Genomic DNA, 17,540 nt, shown 5'->3' with positions numbered 1-17,540 from the left:
CAGTAGTTATCACTTTCGGAATGTTCCTGTACACTTTTTATCTTTTTTTTCCTTCACGTATGCTCTAGACTAGAAGACATCGATAATTTATATCATTCTTTCGTTTTTCTTAGTTTACATTGAATTTGCCCTAAGAAACTTCAGATGTTTCAGTATAAGTGGATTCAAATCTTTCCAAAGACGAAAGTCTTTTTGTTAAACTCAAACTTATGTCTACAGTGCTTTCTTGCTAACAACAGCACTTCACCTCTGCTCCTGGGCTCTGTTTCTGCCCTCTTTATTTTGCATGTCAGCCAAGCTGCCTTGTTCTTCTGGATTGGTCTTCTTGAAAATGGATTTATTAGACCTGTTTGACAAGTAACATCTTGTCTACATCTTGTGCACCATTGTATCATTAGCACAAAGTTCATAATAATGTCTCAAGATAATTAGTAACAAATAATATTCTCGTTTTTTTCCATCAGACTTCACATCAGAAGCTTCTATTAACCTCCCATCAGAACCTTATACTAAAGCAATTTATAAGCATCATTAGATCATTCAGTACATTTTTACTGAGCCTCTTGATTCACCATTCCCATGTCACAGTGAAGACGCAGGGTGGTGAAGATGTAAGGCATATGATGCTAGAGAAAAGTTTCCTTCTTTTCACTGCTGATTTCAGAGTCTTAATTTTATATGTTCTTTTTTCAGTCAGGATTGTTCTGGGCAAGGGTTGTCTTGCTGCTTCTGAACTACTTTCTGTCTCATTTTGAAATAGGAACCAAAACAGAGAAGTAAAAATGGAAGCATAAAGGGGTCCATACCACTATTTTCCATAATTTTCAGTATGTCATTGTTTTCTTTCTCTATTCACCTTTCTTAGAAAGCTGTCATTGGCTTTGGATGCACTGAGGTAAATGGAAAACAAATGCAAAACTGACTATGATGAGAGTGAAAGAAGTAAAGTGACTCCCCAGGTGAAAAAATGACAGTGGGATTTCCTCTCTTCTCTTATTACCCTCCACTGACTCCAGTATGGTTCCGGCTGATTTATTCCACCAAATCAGCTCTCACTAAAGTCAGTTCCATCTGTTTCCCATGTAGTGGATGACTTCAATCTACAGAGCAGCTTACTGAAAATCAACATAACATTAATCAAGATGATGATAAATTTTCCTTGTAATTACATACGTCATGATTTAAACTAAATAAAATGTTAAACATGAATATGAGTTGTCAATACATCAAATCTATGTGACCTCTTCAGAGGCAAAAATGTTTCAAAAAAGGACAACCACGCAGAGAATAAAATGATCTACCTTCTACTCTAGGTCCCACCCTATGTCTCTCCTCCAGTTCAGATGGCAAATATCTCAAACCTATTTTCTATATATATTGTCATTATCTTCTCTTATTCATCCTTCCACCCTCTCCACAATGGTTTCTGCTGATTAATTCTCCCAAACATGCTCTCACTGAGGTGGCCAATACTGTCTCTTTTCCCAAGTAGGGGGTAGTTTCTGTCTACAATTTAAATGAATGCATTGAGTCTTCTAAGCAGTTTCAGCCTTTTACACATGGTCTTCTTACCGTTCTCTCTCTCGTCCTGTTAATATATGGCCATTCCACTCCGCTTTCCTTTGCTGCTCTCTTCCCTCCTATTTAAGGTTAAGGTCATAGGACTCAACTTCAAGTCCTTTTCTCATTGTATTCTCTCTTCCATTTGAACACTTCTTCTGTTCCCATGCTTTACACTTCATGGAATTACTTGTAAATTGCCAAGTGCAATATCCAGTGGACATTTGCAGTTAGATACCTACCAGTGAACGGTAGAGAACAACTACGACTTTTGTTTTTATATCCTCACATGGCTTGATCCACCTTCGGCTGAGAGAATTTCATTTTTCGCCCTTCTTCTCACTATAGCATTAAACCTAACTTATATTAATTTATAATATTAGTTACTATTAGTTTAAACATAATTAATATTTAATTTTCAATTAACTGATTATTGTTTTTAGGTTCCTTTCCCTACAAAAATCAAGAGACAAAAAAGCAGGATTGGATTCATTATGGTCACCACTATGTCCTGAGGGCAACATACAACCTGGCTTAGACGATGTTTATATTTACTTCTAACTGGAGTATCATAATGACTCTAACTAGCGTATCATATTATTTACATAATGATGTAAATGAATTGCACCATTCTTTAATCAGGTTGCACATTCAGGCACGGTGTTTCTTTTTTAAGAATAAACAAATATAAAAAGTTTTCTATGATGAAAATTTATTTAAAGCACAAAGCAAAAAATAAATAGACTAAATACAAAGAACGTGTTTTTTCTCTTAACCACAATTTAAAGGTGCACATAATATTATACAAACAAAAAATAAGTTAAAACTTTATAAATAGTTAAATAAATAAATTTTTAAATAGATAAATAAATCATCTGTAAGGAACTAGTGCCTGCGGAGTTGAATATGATGTTGCTTAATATTCCTGAAAACATTTGACAGATTGATTCAATTCAGGGCATGACGAGAGCAGAAATGAAGTCTTTGACACGGCAGCACAGGTGGAAGTGTGGTCTTGTTAGGCAGTGAGAATCATTTCCGTGTTGAAGCAGGTGTGTGTCATTCCTTCCTCCTGAGTCTTTCTTGCAAGTTTGTTGATGAAGAGAAGGATCTCATGACTTCTGCTCTGACAATCTCCCAGGCACAAGGGCTGTATTTCTTCTCTTGCAGATAGACAGTGATTCTGTGGAAGTATTTCCTCACAGCCAGGATGGAGTCCTCCTTCAGCAGGGGAGTCCCTTCCAGCCCCGCCTCCTGCATCAGACAGGCTTGCAGGTCAGTGAGCTGCTGAGAAAGTGCAGTGCAGAACTTGTCCAGGAGGGGCTCATCCCAAGCGGCAGCCGAGCCCTCTGTGCTGAAGAGCCGGAAGGTCTGCTGGATCGTCTCATGGACGACAGCGATGGCTTGAGCCTTCTGGAACTGGTTGCCTCCAAACGCCTCCTGGGGGAATCCAAAGTCCTTTCTGTCCTTCAGGCAGGAGAAGGGGGAGATTCTCCTCATTTGTTGCAGGAGCATCAGGGCCCTCGTGTTAGCCAGGCTGTGGGTCTGAGGCAGGTCGCAGCCCAGAGAGCAGCTGGAGTTGCAGCTGAGCAGCACCAGGGCCAGGAGGAAGGACAAGGTTGGGGCCATTGGGGACCTTGTAGATGCTGCTGGCCTGGCTGAGGTGGGTGACTCTGTGAACCCTGCTCTCTAGGTTCTCTGAAGACCTTCCTTCAGGCCTGGGTCTTAAATGGGAATGAATTTGTTTCCATTTTCTGAATGTTCTCACTTACTTTCTACTTCTGTTTTTGCTTTTCATTTTGCACTCTCCAGATAGGTTAGGGCAGCGTTTCTCAACCACTGTTTTTCATCCTTGCCTCCCCTTCTCCTGCCCACAGAGCCTTTTTAGATATTATTTTTCCATATGGCCCCCCTATGAAATTTTGATACACAGATATACTGTGTCCATCGATATTTACTCCATGCATATCTTTACTTTATAAATAGAAAAAGAAAGTGAAAAGTTTATTCTTTTTATTCGATGCAGGGGTGAGTATGACAAAAAAAATTCAGGCTAAAGATTAACTGTAAAAGCTACTGCAATTAATTTAACATTTTGGTTAATTGTGCAGAATGACTTTTAAGGCAATACATTTACTTAATAAATAGGAATGTATCAAATTACATATTCAATAAAAATTTAAACAAATACTTCCTAAGAATACCAATGTATAGATATATTTAAAAATCTATCAAAACTGCTAAAACCATTGAAAATTTAAATGATTTTCTTAACATTTATTTTTAGGTAATTATTAGTTTTGATTCATATCATAAAATGATTTCTAACTTCACTAGCTGCTAGATATTCATCTAGATATTGTCAACAACGTTTTCTCTTTAGGACTAGACATAATTATTGATCTCCTAGGTAACTTTTTTAGAATTAAGTAATAAAATACAACCTATTTGTGCTTAATTCCCGATGCCCACATCACACTGAGGCTCAAACATAAGCAAAATCCACAAGACAGACAAGGACAGCTCGTAAGTAAGCAAAGGCCACCTCTCACATTATGACTTTGAGTTCAAGCATATGATGGAGAGAAAGTCCTCTAATGAAACATCAAGCCACCAGAGCTTGTAGCACTGATCCTGCATATTGTGTATCTTCCATGCACTCAATGTCAATGCCTCTCATCTCATACACAAGAAAACCCAAAGAGAACAATGAATACAAAGGAATGAGATTTTGCTGGATAGGGTTGAGCCTTGGAGTGCCACCCACCATTGTAGTAGCTGAGATTTGTTCGCACCCCTAAGAACTAATGTTTGCACCCATGGGAGCAATCTGCTCCCCAATGAGAATGCATGATCTAGGAATCATCATCAATTTGAATCTTTCTCTGTATTTTTGCACTGAACTTCAGATTCCCCAAAGGACTGTCCAAGGTTCCAATCCAAGCCTATTCTTTTCAAACAAAAGAAAATCATCTTTGTAATTAATTGAGAACTGGATAAATATTGATTGGTATCATGGAAAGAATTAACTTTCAACTCTGATCATGAATTCTTTTATTTTGCAGTGGATGTTCTGTGGCCTCAGCCCTCTCCAATTCCGATCTTTCAATAAATAATAGGTATGTGACCATCTTTGGCAAATCAGCTCTGTAGCAACTGGGCTCTGTCGTATTCTCTGTGGTATCCTCGGCACCAGGCCCAGTGTAATCACGCCACAAGTCATTTTAACCAAAGCAGTTTCTCAGATGTTTTCCTTCTAATGGAAGGCAGTTACGAATGTCCAAGCTATTTTCATTTATCACGGTCATATTTGCCATGGTTATAATAGACAGTGGATAGTAGTTCCACTCTATTCCTACTGGTATCAGTCATGCCTACTGAGTTTGTTGCTAAAACCACTAGGGTTCTCTTCCCTTTAAGGTGCATATGGCCCTGGGGATTCAAGTTGTAAGAGCAGCACAATTTTCAGCCTTTGCCCGGCACTCTATTAAACTCAGGAGGATGGCCTCGTCGCTAATTTGTCCTCTACTAGGTCATGACAGAATATAACCAGCTTGGTGTCACATACAGAGCCACGTATCTGAACTCAGACTCTCCCTGATTCACACAGGTCACAGCAACCAGACAATTAACCGCGTTACTCTTCGGTGGATCTTTACAGATGTGGCAATGACTACCTATATACTGAGATTCTTTGGAGACTCCTCACAAAGACTGATGAACGATCATTTTCATCCTGTGTCTTCATTGCCTTCCAAGGGAGGATGGGGTCCATTTCAGTTTGATTTCCAAATTTTGACACATAATAATTAAAGCATTACTGCAGGTTGAAAATCAAGAGTTTGGATTCTGAGTCCTCGGTCTGCACTTTTGGCCTGATGAATTGCTCATTCTTCTTTATTTACATGAATATATTGTCTCTTCTGGATGCCAAGACATGTAGCCTTCAATGCCCTTTCTGGTCTGAATGTTTCCGTCCCCACAAAATTCGTATTTGGAAGTGCTAACCCCCAAAGTGATGGTATCAGGTGACGGGCCCTTTAGGACTTGATTAGGGTGTGAAGATGGAGGCCTCACAAATGGAATTAGTGCCCTTATCAAAGAGGTCAGAGATAAATGCCTCCCTCTCCTGCTGTATGATGATACAAGGAGAACTCTGCAGTGTGAGACGTGAAGCAGGCTCTCACCAGAACTGGACCACGCTGACAGCCAGATCTTGGATTTCCAGACCCTGGAACTGTGAGCAATACATTTCTGCTCTTTCCAAACTACCCAGTCTATGCTCTTTTGTTGAAGAAGCCCAAATAGTAAGACATGACCTGACTTACTGTGTCCTCAGAATACGTCCCAGGAGTCTGTAAAATACCTAAAGCGAGAGACACCATCTTACCCAACCCCGTTTCCTAGACAGCTAGTCCAGTCCCTATCATTTCCAGAGCTCAATCCATACTCATGAAGGGACCAGTGATGATAGTAATAGGAGAAGGAACAATACCAACGTATCTTAGATAGATATGATATGAGAGGACGATAATCTACAGAGACTTTGTAAATTCTTCATGGTTCTACAAGGGAAGTGATAATGGAATATTGTGTGAGATATTTTTTTAAAGATCATTTGCAGGAATGTTTTCTTCTTCAAGTTTGCATTTTCAATACTTAGAAGAGCAGGATGAGAATCACGGGCCTGGACACAAATGGAAGAGTCGCTCTCCCCTTTTTCTTCAGTCATCCTCAAGTACTTGCAAGGAGCTGCCTGATCATACTTTTCTCGTCTCCCTCAGGCAATAAGGAAACAACTTGTGTCTAAGTTTGTGGATATTTTCCTCACAGGCTACCTTTGGGCATCAACTTGAATGCTTCTTTCAAACAGTCTATGATGCTGTGAACTCTGAGTGACATCCGTGTCATCTTCCCCAAGCTGAACTTGTGGAATAAGAATTTGGCTCTGATTGTGGGTGTGTTGTTTTTTAGCTTTCTTTATTTCAGCAAATGAACAATAAAAATACATGAAATCATAATACCACTGAGTCTGAGAATAAACATCCAAACTTGACTGTTTTCTTTCTGTTAAGGCAGAACTAGAGGATGAGATTTTTTTAAACCTTTTATTTCATACTGGAGTATATCTGACTAACAATGCTGTGCTAGCCTCAGGTGTACAGCAAAGTGATTCAGCCACACGCATACATGCATCCATTCTTTCTCAAACTCCCCTCCCATCTAGGTTGCCACATAATACTGAGCAGAGTTCCCTGTGCTACACAGTAGGTCCCTGTTGGCCATCCATCCCAAATATAGCAGTGTGTTTATGTCAATCCCAAACTCCCCAACTATCCCTCCCACACACCCTTCTCCCCGGTAACCATAAGTTTGTTCTGTTAGTCTGTGAGTCCGTTTCTGTTTTGTAAATAAGTTCATTTGTATCATTTTTTTTAGATTCCACATATACACGATATTTCTCTTTCTTTGTGGGTCAGATTGTTTTTTAATGAAGTGTGTGCAAGCAAGAACATTAGTTGTTCCTCTCCACCCACACCCAGAACTTCATTAGGACAAATAGTGTAAAGATGAAAAGTGGTCTTATGCACTGAACTTGTCTCCTCATCCATTAATCATCCAATAATTTCCGAACGTCTTTGCAGTGAGATTTCCACAAGGATAAATCCAGGCCATGTAATGTGAGCAGAAGTGCTCTTGCCCTGTATAGTCCTGGCCCTTGAAAACCTCCCATGTGACGCACCAGACTATTTTCCCTTTACCACTGAGTGGAATAGACTCAAGTACTGCAGAAAAATTTGGAGTCACCTGTTGATGATGTAAAAATCCACAAAACAGGGGGTACCCATGTCCCCGAATCACTCTTTGGAGAGCAACTTAGAACATCCATCTGATCAGGAATGCCTGCCTTGTGTTCTTATACCAGGGAAAGATAAGACTCTATTATGATGAAATTCCTGACAGCATTCTGTTTACCTGTTACAGCAGTCAGCATTAAGTTAACTGACAAATATCTCTTAACACCACACTATCCAAAAAACCTTTCTATACTTCATATGTTGGAAATAGCAAATACCCCTCCCAAAACTTAAAGTGATCTTTTAAATTACGTTATAAAATTATTGATACAAGAAAAGAGATTGGGGCTTCCCTGGTGGCGCAGTGGTTGAGAATCTGCCTGCTAATGCAGGGGACAGGGGTTCGAGCCCTGGTCTGGGAAGATCCCACATGCCGTGGAGAAACTAGGCCCGTGAGCCACAACTACTGAGCCTGCGTGTCTGGAGCCTGTGCTCCGCAGCGGGAGAGGCCGCGATAAGGAGAGGCCCGCGCACCGCGATGAAGAGTGGCCCCCACTTGCCGCAACTAGAGAGAAAGCCCTCGCACAGAAACGAAGACCCAACACAGCCATAAATAAATAAATTCATTTAATTAAATAAATATTTTAAAATGAAAAAAAGAAAAGAGATTGTGTTCTTCTGTCAAAACCTTTTTTAAAATCATGATTTTCATTTCAGACATTTTTCAGCCTGTGAGGAAACACAAGTCGAGGTTGCTTTGGACTTGAACACTAATGTAATTGAATGAAAAGTGTCACGAGTATAAAAAATATTCTGTATTTGTTGACATTTCTCTGAGGAGTCTTACATAAGGGAAAGGCACCTTTCAGTTTCCACTCTGACAACCTCCCAGGCACAGGGGCTGTATTCCTTTGCCTTCAGGTAGACATGGATTCCGTGGAAATACTCCCGGGCAGCCAGTCCCAAATCTCGACAATCTAGATGGTCTTTTCTCAGCTGCTCCAGTCGGTGCAGCCTCAGATGAAGGCTGGAGAGAAGTTTATCGAGGAGCGTGTTGTTCCAGGCAGCACGGCTGTCCTCCGTGGCGAAGAGGTTGAAGATCTGCTGGAGCATCAGATGGTGGTGACAGGTGCCTTGAGTCATCTGGATTGGGGTGATATTCTCTCTTTTCCAAGGACATTTGAAGTCGGTTCTGTCCTTTAGGCACCACTGAGAGGGGATCCTTTGCATCTGTTCCAAATGTTGGAAGACTTCCTTGTTTTCCTGGCTATGGCTTCTAGGCAAGTTCCAGCCAAGAGAGCAAGCAGGGATGGAGCAGAGCATCACTCCTGCCACTAGCAAATAGATCTGGGCCATTGAGAATGAGTGATTCACTAGATGGCCGCCAGGGGGCGCGCGGGCACCGCCAAACAATTAGTGGGCAGCTTCCTTCCCTGGAACTGTGGACAGCGTCCTTCCCTAGGCGGCCGGTAGAGGGCGCAGGGTTTGTTTGGGAAACGCCGACTACTGAGTTTGCAGTCTGCGGTTGTCTCCTGCGGTTCGAGAGACAGGGCGAAACGTAGTCTCTGAGGCTGCTTTAATAGTCAGCATAGCGCGCGAAACACCTTCGTTTACTCGGTGCTGAGTGTTGAAGAGGAAGCCTTGTCGCGGCCTGGCCAGCGACATTTTTGTCTGGTTGGGAACCGGAACCTTGCATTTTCGGGGCTTCCCCTGAGTTTTGCGCTTTATTTTCTCACAGAAACTTGAGCGAGGCAATTTTGAGGAAAGAAGCCTTTTTCTGAGCGGTCTGAGGTGGGGAATCAGAGCGATTCCCAGCCTCAGAGAAAGGGGAGGCGATTTTACAGATTCGGGCTCGTTTCTGGCGCGAGGCAGCGAAGGCTCAGAGAAAAGGGAACGCGGCGGCGGCGGCGATGGGACGACAGGACGATGTTGGGGCCGCCCTGGGGGTGAGTCGGAGCGCGGCCACCACCGGGGCCGAGGACGCGGGAGCTGAGCGCCCCTGTAGATGCTCTGGGACTTAATGGTGTCTTTCAAGGATACAGCGTTAACGTGGGGGAGAAAGTACTGAATATCTGAAAAGAAGGAATATTAAAACACTCACAGCATTTTATTTGTTATATTTTAAAATTAATTTTATATTTAACTTAATTCATATCATATTTAAATTGAATATTTTAAATGTTTCATATTTTTATAATAAATTTATGTTAAAATATTTTCAGTATTAAGCATAGAATATTAAAATATATTTTCATATTAAAATAGAGCATTTTATTAAACTTTAAACTATTGTCTTTATACTAAAGTATTTAATATAATTAATTATTTGTTTATTTATTTTAGGCTGGGTTTTTTTATCTTAGGCTGGGTTCAGTCTTTGTTGCGGTGCGCGGGCTTCTCATTGCGGTGCCTTCTCTTGGTGAGGAGCACGGGCTCTGGGCGCGCAGGCTCAGTAGTTGTGGCTCGCGGGCTCCAGAGCACAGGCTCAGTAGCAGCAGCACATGGACTTAGTTGTTCCACGGCATGTGGGATCTTCCCAGAGCAGGGATCAAACCCGTGTCCCCTGCGTAGGCAGGTGGATTCTTAACCAGTGCGCCACCAGGGAAATCCCAAGTATTTAATGCAGTTTTACTTTTCTACCTTTAATGGAAGCCAACTCATTAATATTTTCAAGATTACTTTCTCACTTGTTTTTAATTGAGGGAATTACCATGTTTGACAATTTCTAATGACCCCGTGATAGTCTTAACTGATTTTTAACTCATGTTCCTGAAATGTCTTTCCCAGGACCTCACCTTGACTATATGGTTAGAAAGAAGGGTTGGTGTGTACAAGCAACTGAGCACATTTAGCAGGTCAGACTTTTTCATTTTTCTTTAGTAAGAATTTTATACACTAAGTGGAATTTGCCCAAATTTCATTTACATCATGAAGGCTTACTTTGTAAGACTGTCAGGGCCATGCAAATGAAGGTCAACTTCATTTCTTTACTTAAAATTTTTATATTTTGTTCCTCGTGCATATTTTGGTATTAATTTTCATTTTAAAACATTGCATTAAAACATCCTTTATCTTGATGACTTAGATTTGGTGTCTTCTTACCATACGTGCTTAAGAGAAGTACCAGCTTAACATTGCCCTAATGCTAACCCAGGAAATAGCTTTTGAATTAGAGTATTGTGCTGTTCCATGGCTGAAAATCTAGGAATGCTTTACTTCTCATCACTCTCTCCCCCATATATATATTTCTAACCATTTTCCTGGTCTCTACAACATTATTTTAATGTCTTTTTTTTAAGGAAGAAAAAACCCTTTTGACTGCCTTCATCTGATTTTCTCAACTCACACCCCCTTGGCTATGGTAACCAGAAATCTGATCTCTTTTTCTCTGAGGTTATGTGTTTGTTTTGAAAGTATAGTTTAATCTGTGTCTTAAAAATTAACACCAGAGGTGGTCTGAAACAAAATAAGGTGAGGAAAAGGACTATTTATCTCATTTATACTAGTCACAGAGCAGCCTTTTTGTGTGTGTGTGGGGGGGGGGGGGGAGGAGGTCAAAACACTTTCTTAGATGCTGCAAAGAGCTTCAGATGCCGTAGGATTTCTCCTTAATGTACCGGGCCCTGCTCTAAGGGTAGAGACTAGGTCTCTACTCCTTCCCAGGCCTACAGGCACTCCCTCTCCTAGAGTTTGCATTTGGGGGCCTCAACATGCAGACCCCTGAGGGTTAAGGAACCTGTAGTCAGAGCTTCTCTTGGCTGGGCTGAGGGTGGACTATACAGGTTACCATTTGTTATATTAATACAAAAGGCTGCTATCATTCACTCTGTTCAAATTCTCAGCCTATACTTGGCAAACTTTATTTTATTTGATCTAGGCAATGTCTTGTGTGACCACAACTAAAGTTGTCTCCATTTTTTAAAAGAGGAAATGAAAATCTGATGTCATTTAAATTCAGGAGCCCCAGATTTTTGTCAGAGTGGAGCTTTCTGCTGCTCCCAGGCCCTCCTCTTCATCAGCTCTGAGCACTGGCCCTCAGCTGCACTGAGCACGCGGTGCTGCCTTCATCCTAATCCTGCCTCTGAAGTCTGTCCTCCCTGCTCCCTGGAGGGCAGTCACCATCCCTGCCTTACTTTCCTGGAATCCACATTGCCAAGCGCATTGTCACATATATGTGCAGTCAGAATATTTCTGGTGACAGAATGAAGAGAACTGCATGAATTCACCCTTGCTGTTCATTTTTAGGTCAGCATTATCTGTAAACTGTCAGAAAATGTGAGCTATGGTCCTGTAAAGAAATGTGGAAGAATTTAAATCTAATGTATCAGACCCTTTAGAGGAAAATGCAGAGAGGTGAGGCTAGTTGTATTTTGGTGCAATTTAAGAAGTGGCAAAATAAGAGTACAGGGTCAAAACTCTAAGTACTCTTATCAGAATTGAAAAAGAGATATATTGAGACTCAGGTTTTTATTTCAACCTTGGGTCTCATTTAGATGAATACATCCTATTGGATTGATACTCTTTCATGTTCCAGGAGTGTGTTTAATTTCCAGTGTAATAAAAGAAGAATTGAAGTTGTGACATTCTATGTTGCCCACAAATGGAAGACAAATTGCAAAAACGTGGAAACAATACTGGGATTAGTAGAGAAATGACAATCCTGGCCTATTTAAGAATCTCATTTGCAGGCAGGTACTCAGAGCAGCTGGATACAGGCTCCCACAGCCAGACACCTGCATCACCAGGCTCAGCGGGGCCTGCCACCCTCCTCACTGATGACACCCAGGATGATGTTCTCCAGCCCTGTCTGCACCCTTAGCTGTGACCGGCCCCGAACCACGGCCTGCCAAAGCAGGAGACCCTCACAGTCCTGCCCCTAACAGGGAGAATCTTCTTTGTTTTCCTGCCTGAAGGACAAGAAGGTTTTCAGGTTGCATCAGCACCAGCTGGCTGACAGCCAGTTCCAAAACGCTCAGGCCGCCTCATTCTCCATGAGACGATACAGCACTTCTCCTTCGTCTTCAGCACAAACAGCTGAAATTCCTCACTGGGCTTGATCAACAGTGGGAAGATCTGGAGACTCGTTTGGTGCAGGAGATGGGGAGGAAAAGACCTTCCTGGTCAATGAGGACTCCAGCCTGACTTTGAAGAACTCCTTCCAAAGGACCAGGCTCGATCTGAAAAGAAAGTCCATAGCTGCTGTGCCCAGGACAATATGAGAGTGGAAGTTAAGGCGTGAAAATCAGAGTGTGCTTTCCCTGTATGTTCAACCTCAGAGAACCCAGGAGTGGGAAAAGGAGACCTGGACCCAATCTTCTACAATGGAGTCTTCTCTGCTTAGAGGTGGCCTCAAGCGCCTCAATGTTCCCTCAGTTCAATGACTTTTCTTCTGATTCAGTTGTAAATGCATTCAGTCATCTCAGCACATTGTTTTTCAATAGTAAGTGGAAACAATACTTTTGAATGGACAGAAAATTTATTTTTAATTTGTAATAATTAGAATTTATTTCTCTATGATGATTGTTATATTTACCAAATTTATTCTTCATATTATGATATGGTCAGCTTTGTGTCTTATTTTCCTTTGCTTTGGGGGTGCAAAAGGTATATTTTAAGTGTTAGGTTTAACTCATACTCTTAAAGAAAATCAGAGTGTCCTTAAACCTTTAATCTGCCTTAAAATCCAAAGGGAACATAAATAGTTTTATTCATTTCATTGGTTCTTAAAATATTTTGAAGTATCTCTGCTTTCAGGATTTTACTTGTCTTTTTTAATATATTGGTAGATAAAACAAAGATTACTTTCTTTTTTTTTTTTAGAAAGTTATTTTTTTTTTTTAAAGTTTGCTGTTCTTTCTTTCTTTCTTTCTTTCTTTATATTTATGGCTGTGTTGGGTCTTCGTTTCTGTGCGAGGGCTTTCTCTAACTGTGGCAAGTGGGGGCCACTCTTCATCGCGGTGCGCGGGCCTTTCACTACCGCGGCCTCTCTTGTTGCGGAGCACAGGCTCCCGACGCGCAGGCTCAGCAATTGTGGCTCAAGGGCCCAGTTGCTCCGCGGCATGTGGGATCCTCTCAGACCAGGGCTCGAACCCGTGTCCCCCGCATTGGCAGGCAGACTCTCAACCACTGCGCCACCAGGGAAGCCCCAAGATATTATTTTCTTAATGCAGCACTTTGTCAGGGAAGACAGGCCTTAAAGAGTAAAAAATTAGCTTGAAGCCCTTTCTAGGATGTGAAGGAGATGCACAAGGCTTTATGACAGGTTATAGCAGCTGAAGCTATTCTCTTTTACTTGTTCTTTCTCAGAGAAAGCATGTCTAATGGTTGCTGATTCAGTTTCAGCAGTTGCATGATCAATAAACTGTGAAATATATTATGGAATCATGGACTTTAAACTTCAACAAAGAAGTGTGAATATCCCTTGTATTGTTGGCACTGTGGTGGGTGCCAAGTACAATGAAAATAGTGGACACATTGCCTGGTGTCACAGAGCTTGCAGTCTGGTGGAGATATGGGTAACTAGGTGTTCAATTAAAGGAATGCTAATGCTGTGACAGGGAAAGTACAGGTTCTTGGGAGCATGTGGGCTTGCATGGATCAGGGAAAGCTTCTTCAAGAGCAGTTGGTAAGCTGGCATCCCAGGGGTCTGCAGGAGTTTGCCAGGTAATTGCATGATGGTCAGTTTTGGCCATGTATGGAGATCATCTAGGGTAGCAGGTAAATATGAGGGTTTGGAGCGAATGACATTTGTTTGGAGATGTGAACCTGGGTAAAGACATGCATATGGAAGTCAACAGTCACAGAGATGACGTTTGGAACTATTTGGGAGGTTGAGACTATATGTGCAGAGAGGATGAAGGGTGGGACTAGCATAGATCTTTGAGGAACACCAATTCCCTAAGGTGAGAGTGTGGAGTCAACAAAGAAAGGAGAGGAGGAGGAGCAGAAAAGCAGACGATGGTGGTGACATAGAGACCAGATGAAGGTCAGACTTTAAAATGGCGGGTGTAATAACAAGTATCTGATGCTTCGGACCTGTCAGCCGAGGCTGCTTCACATTGATCTCTAACCTCAGTAAGATGTAGCTTATTGGCAATATCTTATGACCTAGTAAGTATTTTAAGAAATTAATCTCAATTTTCAAAATATTTTTTTCCTCTCATTTGTTTTAAGCAAGGGTCTTAGAAGACCCTTAAGGCTTAATAGAATAAGCATTCAGCTTTATATATATAATCAGGGTTTTTCATTGGAGAGTTTTATTCACTTCTTCAAAATGTCATTTTATATGGATAAGTTGCATAAAAATTTGTAATCTGTTTGCATCGAAATGCTTTTAATTTCAGCATGATGTAAATTTAAACTTAATATATTACTTTCTACTTAATATTGATAAATATCTCTGTGCCAATGCACTGATTGCATTTTGTTTTGATGCCCACTAGAGATCCATAGGTATTTGTAATCTAGTGTTTGGTACATCCGTGAGAGTATTTCATTTGCTAGTAGAATTTAAAAATTTGTGTGTATGCTTTGCACAATACTTAAAAAGATGATCCTATTTTAATTCACAGAGGTAGAATTTTTACATAACAAAATGATGAGCTCAGTAAGGCACAGATATGGCATTATATCAATATCTTTTGGGGACTTCCCTGGCGGTCCAGTGGTTAAGACTTCACCTTCCAATGCAGGGGGGTGTGGGTTCAATCCCTCGTTGGGGAGCTAAGATCCCACATGCCTCAGGGCCAAAAAACCAAAACATAAAAAAACAGAAGCAATACTGTAACAAATTCAATAAAGACTTTAAAAATGGTCCACATCAAAAAAAATCTTAAAAAAATATGTGTCTTTTGAGTGGACATGAAATAATGGCTTTTACTCCTTTCTGCATACCTGTCACAATAACAACTATCATTGCTATGTTTAATATGTCCCTGGTGCTTTAAATAATCTGCTCACTTAAGATAACTTTATGACTTATTATATTCTCATTATATAGAGCACATAACATGCGATGGTATGTTGAATGGAATATAGTAGTCTCATTATCCCTATTCTAAAGCTGAGAAAACTGTACTATAGGAAAAAGAAAACAATTGCCCTAAATCATGCATGAAGTTGAAGGAAGACTAAGGAGATGCCGAGCTAACAAATTTACTGGTCACCTGAGAAGACAAGAGTAACCTACAAGAGAAGATGCAGCAAGACTGTCATTCTCAAACAGTTTTACTGGCACAAGTATGTTCAGCTTATTACATTTATCCCTTTTATTAACAACTCTGAGGACCAATGATGTCCCTAACAGTGTGCAGGATACTGGGTGGGAATAAGAAGTGTAGCTGGAGAGTGAGCTGAGTACGGTACCTGATGCAGATGGAGATCCCTTTCCTAAGCCTGGTAAGACTATGCTGTTCCACTCCCAGGTTTGCTAAGACCCTATACTGCTCTGCCTCCCCTTTGGCCTCCTCTTCTCCCTGCTTGCTCAACCACAAACATGGCCAGGAATTGTGCGTCCCTGCTGCTCCAGAGCCTGTCCCATGAGAAAGGAAAGGCGAAAAGTCCTCAGTTGTACACTTTCATTAAGGCTAAATTGAGAACTGGGGAGCTGAGCTGCTTTGCCCAGCTTTCATCAGGATGCAAGAAGGCCTTGGAGTTAGATGAAAGTTATTCTCCATCAAAATATTTGGGGTCCTCTGGTTTGTTCCATTTCCCTCTGAACTTGAGACCTCAGGAATGCCAAATTCCAGTACTGTTTTGGGGAATATGTGAAGTTTCTTGTCTCTGTTCCTAGAGGCTGATTGGGACATTTGGGAATCTATGTGCCTGTGTAACCCCAAACATTCCAACCCACGGCTGTTTACAGATCAGTATCATGATGGAGAAGGGGAAGGACTGGGAAGTCCAGTTCCTGAGACTCGTTCTTTAATGGATTTTCTCAATTTGTAAAGCCCCTCAGTATTTGTCAAGTTCCTATGCTTTTGTATTTGTTTTGTGAAGGGCTGTATTCATCCTGACAGAAATGAAGGCGGCTGAGATGGTAAAGGGTGTGCAAGGCCACTGTCAGACTCCCTCCCTAACCTTCCTCTGCCTCAAACACTCAAAGTCAGCTCTCAATCAGAACTGGAGAGCCTCTTCTTTTCTCTAAACCCAGTTCCCGGACTACTGCATCCTTCCCCCAAATGCAGCAGAGACAAAAGAAAATACTCTTTTTTAGAAGAAACAATTTACTTGTGAAGAATGAACTTTACTGTTTTTGAGAGAGACCATTTTGTTTTCAGAAGATGCCTTACCCCAAGGCTTCCTTCCATATTCTGTTCCCAATGGGACTCCCTCGTGTCAGCCTCTTGCTGGACTAGGACCCTGGAATTCCACAGGGTCAGCTAGCAAGAGGGATGCCTGAGATGACAGAAGATATGAATCACCTTTCTGAAGAGAGGGTGGGGCTGGTGTCACATGAGTGCCTTTCAGGTGAGCTCTGCAAACCAAAAATAGGAGCCTGGGTGTGTCCAGCGAGAGTGGAAGCAAGAGAGAGTGGAACATGCTGAGTAGACTGTTCCATTGGGAAGAGATTCTTTCAAGATTAATGCCCAGGAACTAGAATTCGAGGTCGGAGGTTCAGTGACACTAATAGTAAGGTCCATGTGTGTAGAGCGGTGTCATTTTAAAGCTCTTTCACACACATTGCCCCAGGCAATCATCACAACAATCCTGGGACTCTCCCAGACACAGACTATGAAACTTAGGGAGGTTAACTTGTCGGAGTCATTACCCAAAATTTTGCCACCAAAACAGTCATTGTTCCACCACGTCTCACACTGTCACTTGGTGGGTAAGTGCCATGGCCCAGCTTTCACATGGACGAGCAGAGCGTGGGTTAGAAGTGTCACGGGTCCTGACTTCTTTGCTTTCTTGCTCTGAGTCTCTCCTCTGGGGGACCATTATTTTCTGAGAGTACAGGCTGTAGGAGGCGACATTGCCAGCAATTATAGGCCTGGGACTGTATGGAAAAGAGAGCTAAGATCAAACCCGGGAGAGCCCAGGATTAGAGAGCAGAACCTTACCTTTCATAGCTCCTGCTTTTTTCTTCCTGCTTCTGTGTTGCTGCTGAAAGACCAAAAAATGAAAGAGTTCAGAAGGTATTTTGTGCCTTTCTCATACTAAAGAAGCAACAAACATTATTAA

At 41.5% G+C, this 17,540-nt stretch overlaps 2 protein-coding genes across 2 annotated transcripts; both read right to left on the bottom strand.

Annotated features, from left to right (window-relative positions):
* Positions 1-2,599: 2,599 nt before the first annotated feature.
* Positions 2,600-3,197, bottom strand: LOC309633983 (interferon alpha-1-like). Its single transcript, XM_082403421.1, has one exon. It carries the CDS (start codon positions 3,187-3,189, stop codon positions 2,620-2,622), a length of 570 nt encoding a protein of 189 aa, XP_082259547.1. The 5' UTR covers positions 3,190-3,197; the 3' UTR covers positions 2,600-2,619.
* A 4,992-nt stretch (positions 3,198-8,189) lies between these two features.
* On the bottom strand, positions 8,190-13,151 carry LOC309633984 (interferon alpha-13-like). Its single transcript, XM_082403422.1, has one exon. The coding sequence runs from the start codon at positions 8,712-8,714 to the stop codon at positions 8,202-8,204; it is 513 nt and encodes a 170-aa protein (XP_082259548.1). The 5' UTR covers positions 8,715-13,151; the 3' UTR covers positions 8,190-8,201.
* Positions 13,152-17,540: the final 4,389 nt, after the last annotated feature.

The sequence above is a fragment of the Balaenoptera borealis genome (assembly GCF_965194805.1).
Source record: "Balaenoptera borealis genome assembly, chromosome: 8".
Lineage (NCBI taxonomy): Eukaryota > Metazoa > Chordata > Mammalia > Artiodactyla > Balaenopteridae > Balaenoptera > Balaenoptera borealis.
This window is presented reverse-complemented; position numbering and strand designations above follow the sequence as displayed.